Here is an 11234-nt window from a genome sequence, read left to right as displayed (position 1 = left end):
GGCTTGTTTTGTATTTAGCCAGGCCCCACAGCGCTGCAGAAAATGTTCCCAAACTGCTCATTCTGCGTTTCCTGAGGCTGTCCTCTGGTTTCAGCAGCCTGGCTGCTCTGCTGTCCTCTAAACGCTGCGAAGGCTTCACCCCCAGAGGGGTCTTCCCCTGTGAAATGGTTGGGAGTTTAGAGAAAAGTATGCTATACTATACTCGGCTCTTCTTGTAGTGAGTTGGCTTAGTGCATCTCCCCTTTCCTGATTTAATTTTTTTTCCTGTTGTGGGTTTGTTGTGTTTTTGTTTTTTTGGTTTTGTTTTTTTTTTTTTTTTTTTTTTTTTTTTTATGCCACTCCGTTGCAGCCTGCCCTGCCCTGGAGGGGAGGGCGGATTAAACGCGGTTTTCACCCGGAGACCGGCAGCGCGGTGCAGCTTTCACCGGGAGAGCCCGACCGGTGCTCGGCGGGGGAGCCCCGAGGGGACCGGGACCGAGGGGTAAGTGCTGCCTTCAGCCCGGCGGCGGGAGGGACCGGGGAGCCGCCCGTGGCTGGGGGGGACCGGGGGGCAGCCGGCCGTCCCTGGGGGGGGGGTTCCCGGGGGAGCAGGCGGCCGTGCCCGGGGTTGCAGGCGGGAGCACCGGGGATGAGCCCCGCGGGCCGCCGTGGCCCGGCGGTCGCAGGCGGTGGCGCTGCCGCTGCTCTCCCGGCCCGGCCCGGCCCGGCCCTCCCCCGGCTCGGGCGAGGAAATGACCTAAGAGGAAACCGGGGCCGGGGCGGCGGGCCCCGGGACGCTCCGGCGATGCCCCGGCGACCAGAGGACCCAACGGGGGCGGCCGGCAGGTCGGTGGGGCTGCGCCCGGCTCCCCCTGCCCTTGCCCGGGGGCCGCGGGTGGGCTGCTTTCCCCCGGGATCTGCTGCTCACTCCGTCCCGGGGGCCCTTGGGTTTGTGCCGCCGGCGGAGAGGTTTCCCGGCGGGGCTGGGGTGAGGGGAGGCAGCAGCGGGGGGAGCCCAGGTACTCCGGGCAGGAGGCGTCTTGGCGCTGGGTGGGTTCCACCTGCAGCTCGGCACGGGTGGGACGGGTGTCCCGGGTGGCTGGTAGTGCCTCTCGGGTGGCCCCGGGGCAGATGCTCAGGGGTGGCAGAGGAGACCCGCTGCTCTTCTCCCTCTCCTTGTGATGACCCGGGCACATCCAGCCCGTCCCACCAGGTATGACCCAGCAGATTGAGGGTGCTAATCCCAACCACGTCAGTCCCCAGGACAGCTCGTCTAGCGGGGACCACTTGCAGTGGAGGAATCGGTACCCACAAATGACTGTGCCCAGTGTCACCCACTGCCACCAGCCCTTCAAGCAGGGTGGTCCTGGCAGCAGGATCTCTAGTGCAGATGAGGCCTGGCTGGTTTTACACTCGGGCAGTCCGGTTTGCTCTGGGCAGGGTTATTTGGCACAGCAGTTCAAAGCAGCCGTGCCCGTCCCTGGGGAGCCGTGGGGATGGATGCTCCGGGAGAGGTGCTGGGTGGTGGCAGCAGAGACGCTGCCAGACGGGCTTGGGCACTTCTTGCTTCGCTGCATGCAGTGCTGAGCTCTCGCCAGGTTCCCTCTGTGCGGCGATACTGCCGGTGGGATACAGGGCTGCTGGCGAGCTCAGGCCGCTCCGCTGGCAGTGCAGGATGTCCTGAGTGCTGGTACAGAGGGAGAGAGACGGTGCAGAAGGAGGAGAGGTCAGATGGGAAGGCGTTTGCTAACCAAGACGTGGCACGGAGGGCACCCAAGCTGCTTGTGAATCCATCTGGGAAAGAAACCTCTGTGTAGGTCCCAGGGCAGGTAACCCTGCGCAGGTGAGAGCTTCGGCTGTGAGAGCTGAGTGAGCAGGTTGTCACCCCCATGGGGCAAGGTCTGCCCTGGGCCTTGTGGGGCGGGCAGAGGCAGGCCTCTACCCACCAGTGAGATCTGCTCTCTGCTCTGAGTTATTACATATTACATGTTGTACCATGTCTTCGTGGCCCGTGATGTGTCCGAGGGGTCGGGCTGCCTACAAATACGTGTCCCGTGCCTCTAAAGGGCGATGGGCTCTTCGGCTTTGATCCCAGCAGGGACCTGTTTGCAGAGAGAGGTGAGTAACGGCCCAGGAATTTCGACAAGCTGGCAAAATTCATTTGGCCGATTGCCTTCTCGTGTTTGTGCTGCGGGTCTGGCCAGCTGGCATTTTGCATCCAGCAGATCATCTCGTGCGTGTGTCAAAGCAAGCCCTTCCTCTCTGTGCCGTGCGTACCCTCTTGCTGTCTTCACTGTATCATGAAGCAGAGGAAAATTAATCTAGAGACTATTTAGGAGCACCATTGGTACTGCAGAGAGCTGTGCTTGACTGCAGGGCGATGAAATGGGGAGCTGTTGCTGTTGGGGATTTGGCTGCAGAGCTTGTTGTGTCTCGTTGGGAGTTGAGGGAGTCTGACTCCAGCACAGGAGAAGTGCTCTGCTCACTCTGGCGAGTGTGCGTTGGATGCTTAGGTGCTGGGTTTGATTCTTTCCAGGCTTTTGTGTGAAACCAGCTGAATTGGTGTTTCAAAGGCACAAGGGAGTGGCTGCTCCTCCTTCTGAGGTGAAATAGGTAGATTTTGAGGCTGCCTTGATGTGCTGTCCACTTTGAACCTGCAGATCAACAGACTGCAACACATTTTTCATATCAGAAAAATGTAAAGGCTCTGAAGATGAGTTCTTATCATAGGCTGGTAGGACACAAGGCTTAAAAAGATGTGGGAGTGAGGCTTTGCTCAGATCTAGGGCTGGAGTTGGGTGGCCTAATAACAGAGGAGTTTCCTTGGGGTGGAGCACTGTCAGGGTAACAGCCTGTGCTCCAGCACTAGATGGGATTTGCCAAACGGCTGGGTGAAGGTCTGCCTCTCTGTCCAACTAAGTTGTGTGTGCTCTTTCCCTAGGGACTGTCACTAGCCCATCAGTTGCCCTGACTCTTGTCCTTGGAGGAAGCCAGTCATGGGGGAAACTGGCAAAGAAGAGTATAAAATACAGTCGTTCGACACTGAGACTCAGAAGTTGCTGAAAACAGCCCTCAAAGGTCAGCAGGCTTTTTACTAGCTCCTCTGCCACGTGCAGCTTGGCTGGCAGATGAGGCTGGATGCTTGGACCCCTTTAAGGAACACCGATTGCTAAGCATAGAAAAGCTGTTTCCTAAACTCTGTTCATCCTTGACTGGGTCCTGCTGGTGAATCTTCTCTGATAAGGTCTTTGCTCCCTGATTGTTGTTGCCAGCTCTCACCTTCTCCCTCGTGTTTAGTGGTGCAGCTGTTCAAACTCAGCTCCTGGTTCTTATTGTTGAGGTTTTCTCTGATTTTGGAGTACTCTCCTCTCGTGCTCTAACCTAGCATCTCTCCTCAGACCTGGCCTCTCACCCCTCTCCAGTGCCTAGTTCCTGCCCTCTGCCCCTACCCGCTGCGGGGCCATCTCATCCTTCCGACGTCTCCTGCTCACCAGTCACATCTCTGTTCCAAGCCCAGAGGGAGTTTGCACATCTGGCTCCCGCTGATGCAACTTGGAAGCAGTGCTGGGATTTGAGATTCAGTTCAACTTCTTGCTTCCCGTATTATCTACTCTTCCTCCATTGCTTTCCTATCGTGATGGCTGTGTCTCCAGCCTGGGAGGACCGCACACCATTGGAGATGGTATCTCCAAAGTGGCTATTGTGCAAGAGGGGCTGTGACTCTTGATGTGCGAGTGAGCACATTTATAATATGGTTGTATCAGCCCCTGCGCCAACCTCAGTTGCTTTCCAGGTATCCCAAAGCAAACAGGACACAAAGGGTGCTGGGTCCTGACAGTGTTTCTCTTCCCTGCAGACCCCAGCAACGTGGACCTGGAGAAAGTGGCCAATATCATAGTGGACCAGTCCCTCAAAGACTGTGTGTTCAGCAAGGAGGCAGGGCGCATCTGCTACACCATCATCCAGGTGAGAGCTCCTCGTGTCCAGACAGTGAAACACTTAAGCTCTGTGGGTTGCCACTTGGCTGGGCCGGGAGAGGCTTCATCCCAGCCCTGCGCTCTGACCCCTCAGCCAACTTCCCTCTCCTGCTGCTTGCCCTGTGCAGTGACAGCACCCAGACAAGCAGCTGGCAAGTTGCAGCTTTCCTGCCTCTCTGGGCAACCACAGGAGGGTATCTGTGTGGTCCTACATCACCCAAGTAGCATCCTCTCACACCCGCATTTCATCACTCCATCCTGCTTTTGTGGGCTCGTAGGCAGAAAGCAAACAAGTCGGCCAGAGCATCTTCCGGAGGAGCCTGCTGAACCGGCTGCAGCAGGAGTACAAGGACAGGGAGGAGCTGCGCACCCGCTCACTCCAGGCATGGATCTGCTACGTCACCTTCATCTGCAACATCTTTGACTACCTGAGGGTAAGGAGCTGGAGCAGGAGCACCCAGCTGCTGCTGCCTAGGGGTGCCAGAAGGGCCTGGGCATCCAACGATGCCAAGGCAGGGGTGTTGGATGGGTGTCGTACAGAGCCCCAGGGCCGTGGCTCAGAAGTGGGGGCCAGAGCCAGTTCTCAGCATAAGGATGCTGCCAGGGCTAATGCTACCTACAGGTGAGCAAACAGGCTTGGAGAGGGGGAGCCATCTCTGGGAACAGTTGCAGAGTCTGAGCTTCCTCATTTTGTACCTGGTGTTAGAAATCCTCTGATTTGCCTGCTCCCAAATGTCCCAGATCGGATTAGTTTAGTTGCTACAGGGTCCTGGTGGGGCATCCATGGGTGCTTACATAATTTCTAGCTTACATACTGACAGAGTTGTTTGCAAGCCTTTGCTGCAGCGTGTGTACTTGGATGCCTGCTTGGAGTAGATGTAAAAATGATGCAAGTAGAGCTGCAGGCAGGAAAAATGCTGTTGCAACAAATGTGTTTCCCATGACTACCTGCTTATGTTTAAAAATATGTGGTTTTACATCACTTGTTCAGCCTTTCTGGCTCCTGGAGACTTGAACGTCTGGTCTGTCATGTAAATCCCACCAATACAGCATTTGGCAGCACAACTAAATTCTGTTCCCTTCTCCTTTGAAGACCAGCAAGGGAACGACTATTTAAAATAGCTGCAGATTCCTCCCTTTCTGGCCCCAAGCTGATGATGGCTCCTGCCTCCTTACAGGTGAACAACATGCCCATGATGGCTCTGGTGAACCCCGTTTATGACTGTCTGTTCCGGCTGGCACAGCCCGACAGCCTGCGGAAGGAGGAAGAGGTGAGCACAGGGAAGAGGGCTGCTACTGCGCCTGTTGTCCTGCCAAGGACCAGCAAAAATCAGAGCCCAGAGGGATGCAGAGGGTGCTGGTGCCAAGGAGGGAGGGCTGCCTCCCTGGCACGTGCTGGAAGGAGACCTGCCAGGCAGGAGGGTTTGCAGCCCAGAAGGAAGCAGGATGGAGGTGCTGGTTGTGACTCCCTTCATCCTCCCTTGCGGCAGCTTTTCTCCCTGTTGCCCAAACGTTGTCACTGGAGATGCAGCAGCCCAGCTGTCCCTTGAAGCAGGGACTGTCCGGTGTTACGCAGGTTCACCTCCCATCATGTGAGAAAAATGCAGACAATGACTCTCTCCCATTTTCACAGAAACCAGCTGTTTTTCCAGCAGCCCTGGTTGGTGGATATCTGGAAAAGGAGCTGTCACACCGACCTGCCGAGGCACCACAGCCGCGGGAGGTGACGGCAGAGTGACTGCAGGTGTGCAGAGCAGCTCTGTGTCCCCGCAGGTCCCGGGGCGTGCTGTGCAATGCTTGGTGTAGCTGCTGCTCACCTGCCTGGGCCCGCAGCTTTGATGCTGCGCCAGACCCCAGCGGGTTGGAGGAGGCTCTGCTGGAGCTGGAGCTTCGCACACATCTGGGTGTGCGGCAACTTGCATGGGGCATGGCAGAGTCACCCCTCAGGCGAGGGGTTCCTGTAAGGTGTAGGGGCCCTTGGATGGGCCCTTTGGGTTTATCTTAGCACAACCTTTCCACCCCTGCAGCCCATCGACTTTCCCGTCTTTTCCAAAGACTCAGTTAGTGCCTCTGTTTCCTGCAAATCACCGGACTTTTTAAAAGCTTTAGTACATGTTCCAACCACTTCCCCCTCTTCTTGGAGACACCTCCTTGCTCTGGCCTCAGCGTCAGCCTTGCCATCATCTCTTGGACATCCTGCAGGAAATAACTTTTTTCCACCTGTTGCAGGTGCATTTCTCTGGCATTTTTTTCTGAGAAACAAGGGAGTTTAGGATGCGCTTTTGCCAGAAGAGACATTCGGCCTCTCCTGCCTCCTGTCACAGTGGCTCGGGGGATGCAGAACTGTCACCTGTTGGAAATCCAGAAGGACCAGGATGAGTTGGTCCATGAGTGACTGATGGGGACCTCTGCAGAGATGTGCCCAAGCTCTCCATTCCTTTGTACTCAGCCATCTATTTCTCTTCCTTCTGAAGGTGGACTGCTTGGTCCTACAGCTCCATCGCATCGGCGAGCAGCTGGAGAAGATGAATTCCCAGCGGATGGATGAGCTCTTTTCCCTCCTCCGAGATGGATTCCTTCTGCAGGAGGGGCTCAGCTCCCTGTCCCAGCTCCTGCTGCTGGAGATCATCGAGTTTCGGGCTGCCGACTGGAAGATGACGGACGCTGCCCAGAAATACTATTACAGCGAAGTGATGGATTAACCTCTCTACAGCAGAGGTGGAGAGATGTCCCCGGCACTTTCACCAGCAAGCTTCATGCCAAGTTTGAATTTCTTTTCACGTTAATGTTTTGCTAGCACTTCCTGTAAATAGGATTTATACTGGCTAGAGCCTCTGGGCATGTAACTGTCAGGCTGCAACTGGCATTGGCCTGACTTTGAAGGTTTGTAGAGGTGGGAAGGGCAGGGCATATTTAACTCAGCAAGTTCTCCCACTGATTTTGTCTAATATTGGGCTGCTGCCAGCAATGGGCAATGAAGTCTTCTAGCTCAAACCAGCATTTTATATAGGCGTTAAGGAAAGCACAGTTTAGGCTGAGAACATTTTGGTTCACCTGAGAGCCAGCAAAGCTGCGGGAGGCGGAGAGGGAATGTTTCACACCTCAGGTTATACCTGGTTCTCTGGGACAAGTCGCAGAAAACACTGTGGCCTCGCAAACAGCTCAACAAAGTGCTCTTTTTCGGAGACTCCTTCTAGCACGCTGGCTGCACCTGCACGCACACAGCCTCCCCCTCGGGTCACAAGCCACCAATACTTGCTCCAAGGCAGCCTGCAGCAGGACAGGTCCCTGAGCACATGTAGCTAAGAACAGGTTTTTGTAAGTTTTATACAATAACTGTCTTGTTTTTTCAGAATTTAGGGAGTTTTAATTATGGTATGTTTCTTACAACAATGGGAGAGGAAGAAAGGAAACAAAATAGTATATTGAAGGATTTTTTTCTAATAAAAGTTTTCCACCAACAGGTGCCCTGCTTTCTCTCTATGCAGCTGCTGAGCTATGAACAATACTTAAAGGTTGCTCCTGACTGAAGCCTTAAGGCTATGATACTCATTTTCTCCTCCGGTGTAGCGTCAGTGTGGCTTTACACAACCAGGGCAGTTGGAACGTGCAGTGTGAGATTTGAGCAACAGAGACAAAAGGTTGGAATTGAGAAACCTTCCCCATAAAACTGGTTTTATTTTTTGTTAGCATTCCCATCAAATCTGTGCAGACAATGTTGCTGATGATCAGAACCAAAAATCGAAAAGGGCCTTTTATTGCCTTTTGTACCAATCCCGCTCAGGCTGGTTATAATGTGGAAAAAAATGCAGCTCTGCTCTTAGCTGTGCAGCCAAAACCATTGCTGATTACAGGAGCAGAGATTTACAAGTCCCCAGGAAACAGGTAAGTGGGAGATTATTTTGTACAGCGTTGCTCTGAGAAAAGCGTCTAAGGCTTGTCTTCACAGGAAAGTGATTATGAAATAACTAGAGTATCCGTGCAGGGGTCGGTAACTCTTTCAGATTCCCCCATCCAAGCAAGCACAAAGGAAATGAACCTTGTGGGGATCAGGTGAGCTTTCCCTGGCTTAGTTCAGAAGCCATCTGGAAGGGATCTTCCACCTTTCCCTCTTGTCCCCAGCTCCTCCCAGGCGGGCAGCCCTGGAGCTCTGCTCCCCAGGCTGTGGGGCTGGTGGCACCGTGGCCGGTGCACAGCGTCCCTACCACCAGCGGAAATGGGCGTAAGCCCGGTTGGCCTCTGCCATCTTGTGCAGCACGTGCTTCTTCTTGATGATGGGCCCTTCGTTGTTGAAGGCCTGGAGCAGCTCCTGGGAGAGCTTCTCAGGCATCAGCGTTCGACGGTTCTTGTTCTCCCTGCACTCTGTGATTAACCACTTCATGGCCAGGAACCGCTTCCGATTGTCCTTCAGAGGGACCGGGACCTGGGAAAGGTTTAAACCATAACAGGTATCAAACTGTGAGGGTGCAATAACCTGCTCTTCCCCAACAGTCATACAGGTGCTGAGGTCATGCAGGTCTCAAGTGTTGCAGAGCCCATACTTAGAGACAGGATCTGCTCATGTTTTAAATACTTCATTGTATCTAGTTGACCTTTTCTGCTATGCTGACCTGCCCCAGGGCTTTAGGAACTCTACCCAGGCAACACAATGCAGCACAGAGGATGGGACTGGTAGTCCCCGGACTGGCAATTCTTTTGCTGCCCATCATTGATCTCTGTCTCCTTGAACAAAATTTGCGGTGTATTCCCCCTCTTAACTGGTCAGAAAAGCAGAGACTGCTGCTGATAGGGGAATTACCATGCTTACAGGCTGGGGTCTTGATCTTGGACAGAGTTTCTAGGTGCTGTTTTAATCCAGATTGCAAAGTCACTCTCTTTCTAAGGAGAGGAAACCTTAAACTGAAGGGGTGGAAACCAGTTCATCTGCTTCCCTAGCTAATTCTCTCCCGACCAAATGTGCTCCCAGGCCCCCGTTTTCACCTGGTAGGTTTTCCCTCCTTTTGTGATGCTGCTGAGCCCAATGATGGGCTGGCAGTTTTTCAGAGCCTGGTGGAAAATGACATAAGGGTTGCATTCAATGGTCTCCTTCTCGTTTTCTGGAGCTTTGTGGTACTTCTCCAGCTGCTTCCTCTTAATGGCCTCTAGAGTCTTGGGACAAAGATAAGAAAGGAGACATGCCAGACAGATCATCCCACTCCATGACTTTTACAAGTACCCCATTTTCACTTGAGCAGCTGGCTTTCTAGCCCTATAGGCAACAGGCAAGTTGAGATTCTCTAACTCAAGTTTTACTTCATCCTCCTCCAGCTCTTCAGTCTCTTTATCAGGCAGGAGGCTGAGGACCACAAACCTGGGTCAGAAGCCAGGGAAGGGCAGGGACAAAGTGGAGACAGGAATACAAGTTTGTGTGCGCTAAGCATCTTCCCCTCCAAAGCCTGGACTCAAGAGCCCAGAGCCTGTGTGTTTTTGTCACAAGGAATCAGCAGTTACTTAGGGAACATTTGGGCAATGTGTGTCCCTGTTTCAAGGGCTTTCAAGGGTGGAAAACACCAGATAAGATGACTGGCTAATAGCAGTTACTGTAGGTAAGAGCAGGGGTCAGAGCTGTGTCATATAGGTGACACATTTGTGGGACTTCATTGGCAAGTTTCACAGAAGATAAGGCATGAAAGAGAGCTGGAAGGAAGATCTTTTGAGAAAATTATGCTTTTAAGGACATTCTCCAAGATTATGCAGTACATAAGGTCTAAGAGATACTGACGAGTGGAAACAGAACGTTATCCACTAAGCTATCACCACCTGGTCTGTGAGCTGAGCGAGGTTGGGGCTTGTACAAAATGTGAATCTTATCAGATAAATAATGGTGAGAATAATGTGTGTGTGCAGAGGGAAATGCATTAGGATCGCAGAGATGACCTGAGTTCTGCTAATTCCTAATTCCAGTGGGCTTGACATCCCAGCCTTCCATTTTATATTGTTTTAACATAATAGTGAGAAGAAACTTGATTTCTCACCTGAGACATGAGGCTTCTGGCCAGCACTTTATTTCCATTCTTCATCATCATATTGGTGAATTTACTGTAAACACAAAGCCAAATGCAATCTGATTTAAATTCTGATTTTATCACCCACACAAATAAGCCCCCCGCTTTTGTGTTGTTCCCATGGTTAAGTCTGGGTGCTGCTAGATCTGCTGTAATTATCTCTAATCACTGTCAGTCAATGGACTGGCTTTGTGGGAAAAGATTAACCCAAATAAAAGGATTGTGCTGCAACAGAAGGCAATGTGCAGCGCAGCAAGTAAAGGCTGAGGAGGACAGCACAGCTCCCAACCATTTTGGCTCCATGGGACCTAGCTGTAACGGAGGAGGAGATGATGCTTTCTCTGACCTGATCATGGGGTCGCTGAACACAGAGGTGGAGAGACTGGGAGGAGCAGCTTTTATGGGTTGAACAGCCTTAAGCTCCGCTTTTTCCCGTTCCTCCTCAGACAGCTCCTCCCAAGGTTTCTGATAGAACTCTTTGTTCACTTCTGGCTCTAAGAAACTGGGGTTGTAGCGACTCCATCTCACCTGCATCAGCCTGCAAGAACAAGAAGAGGAGGGCTGTAAACTGACATGCATGCTGTCGTGATGGGGACGTGGACAGATGCGAACATGTCTCAGAAGGACATTTGAGACTTGAGGGGCTTTGCCGCCTTCCTCCCCGTCACTGCTTCTCTACTGCAGCAGAGCCAGAGGCACAAGTTTTGCTGCAGAACTATCAGGCAATCCCCTCGCCAAAGAGACGGGCCAGACTGGGAGCGCTGGGCCGGACTGGGGGGGCTGAGCTCGCCTCCCTGCCTGCACCCACGGACGAGCCTTCCCCGGGCCGAGCGGCCCACAGGCCTCACCCCGCACCGTGAGGTCCCAGGTTGTGGGTGGCTTGAATAAATACTATTTTGTTCCCGTGGGAGGGGGGCGAGTACCTTAAACTGGGATTTTACTAACTTTTCGCAGCAGGAGGCGGCTTTTTAGTGTGTTTTGGTGAGCGGCACGGGGTGTGGGGGGGTACCGAGACATCTTATGCCCCTCCGCCACAGGGGATCAGCACACGCCCCCGCAGCGGACCCCACGCGTAGGGGCCGGGTTCCCCGACCCCCGCAGACAGCCCGGCCGCCCGCTCCCCCGGCCCCGCTTACCGGGGCAGCCAGGCCCGCAGCCGCCGGCTCAGCACCGCCGCACTGGGCGCCGCCATCTTCCCGCCGCGCTCGGGGCGGGGCCAGGGGCGGGGAGCGCG

At 53.8% G+C, this 11234-nt stretch overlaps 2 protein-coding genes across 5 annotated transcripts; one reads left to right on the top strand and one right to left on the bottom strand.

The window, feature by feature from the left end:
• The first annotated feature begins 319 nt into the window (after nt 1-319).
• Nucleotides 320-7417, top strand: MIF4GD (MIF4G domain containing). Of its 3 annotated transcripts, none has more exons than XM_033002365.2 (6): nt 320-481; nt 2921-3057; nt 3836-3945; nt 4235-4390; nt 5135-5227; nt 6431-7417. In XM_033002365.2, exons 2-6 carry the CDS (start codon nt 2976-2978, stop codon nt 6656-6658), a joined length of 669 nt encoding a protein of 222 aa, XP_032858256.1. In that variant the 5' UTR covers nt 320-481; nt 2921-2975; the 3' UTR covers nt 6659-7417. The 3 variants fall into 3 exon arrangements, with proteins under 3 accessions (XP_032858256.1, XP_032858255.1, XP_032858257.1); XM_033002364.2 differs by lacking the exon at nt 320-481 and adding an exon at nt 530-825; XM_033002366.2 differs by lacking the exon at nt 320-481 and adding an exon at nt 1364-1822.
• A 181-nt stretch (nt 7418-7598) lies between these two features.
• Nucleotides 7599-11218, bottom strand: MRPS7 (mitochondrial ribosomal protein S7). 2 transcript variants are annotated; one of them, XM_033002363.2, is made up of 5 exons: nt 11137-11218; nt 10347-10538; nt 9971-10034; nt 8937-9104; nt 7599-8379 (listed from the first exon to the last, which is right to left on the bottom strand). In XM_033002363.2, exons 1-5 carry the CDS (start codon nt 11190-11192, stop codon nt 8158-8160), a joined length of 702 nt encoding a protein of 233 aa, XP_032858254.2. In that variant the 5' UTR covers nt 11193-11218; the 3' UTR covers nt 7599-8157. The 2 variants fall into 2 exon arrangements, with proteins under 2 accessions (XP_032858254.2, XP_042658344.1); XM_042802410.1 differs by lacking the exon at nt 11137-11218 and adding an exon at nt 10946-11051.
• Nucleotides 11219-11234: the final 16 nt, after the last annotated feature.

This window comes from Tyto alba, unplaced genomic scaffold (genome assembly GCF_018691265.1).
Source record: "Tyto alba isolate M040663 unplaced genomic scaffold, T.alba_DEE_v4.0 Super-Scaffold_39, whole genome shotgun sequence".
Classification (NCBI taxonomy): Eukaryota; Metazoa; Chordata; class Aves; order Strigiformes; family Tytonidae; genus Tyto; species Tyto alba.
The sequence above is the reverse complement of the archived record's forward strand: the minus strand, read 5'-3'. Positions and strand labels throughout refer to the sequence as shown.

Bases quoted from the DNA above. Each gene is read 5' to 3' on its own strand.
- MIF4GD (XM_033002365.2), top strand. From the start codon at position 2,976: ATGGGGGAAACTGGCAAAGAAGAGTATAAAATACAGTCGTTCGACACT. The intron at 3,058-3,835 runs GTCAGCAGGCTT...TCTTCCCTGCAG, and splicing joins GCTGAAAACAGCCCTCAAAG to ACCCCAGCAACGTGGACCTG. The intron at 5,228-6,430 runs GTGAGCACAGGG...TTCCTTCTGAAG, and splicing joins GCCTGCGGAAGGAGGAAGAG to GTGGACTGCTTGGTCCTACA.
- MRPS7 (XM_033002363.2), bottom strand. From the start codon at position 11,192: ATGGCGGCGCCCAGTGCGGCGGTGCTGAGCCGGCGGCTGCGGGCCTGG. The intron at 10,035-10,346 runs GTCAGAGAAAGC...TTGTGTTTACAG, and splicing joins TTCAGCGACCCCATGATCAG to TAAATTCACCAATATGATGA. The intron at 9,105-9,970 runs GTGAGAAATCAA...CTTTGTCCCAAG, and splicing joins CCAGAAGCCTCATGTCTCAG to ACTCTAGAGGCCATTAAGAG.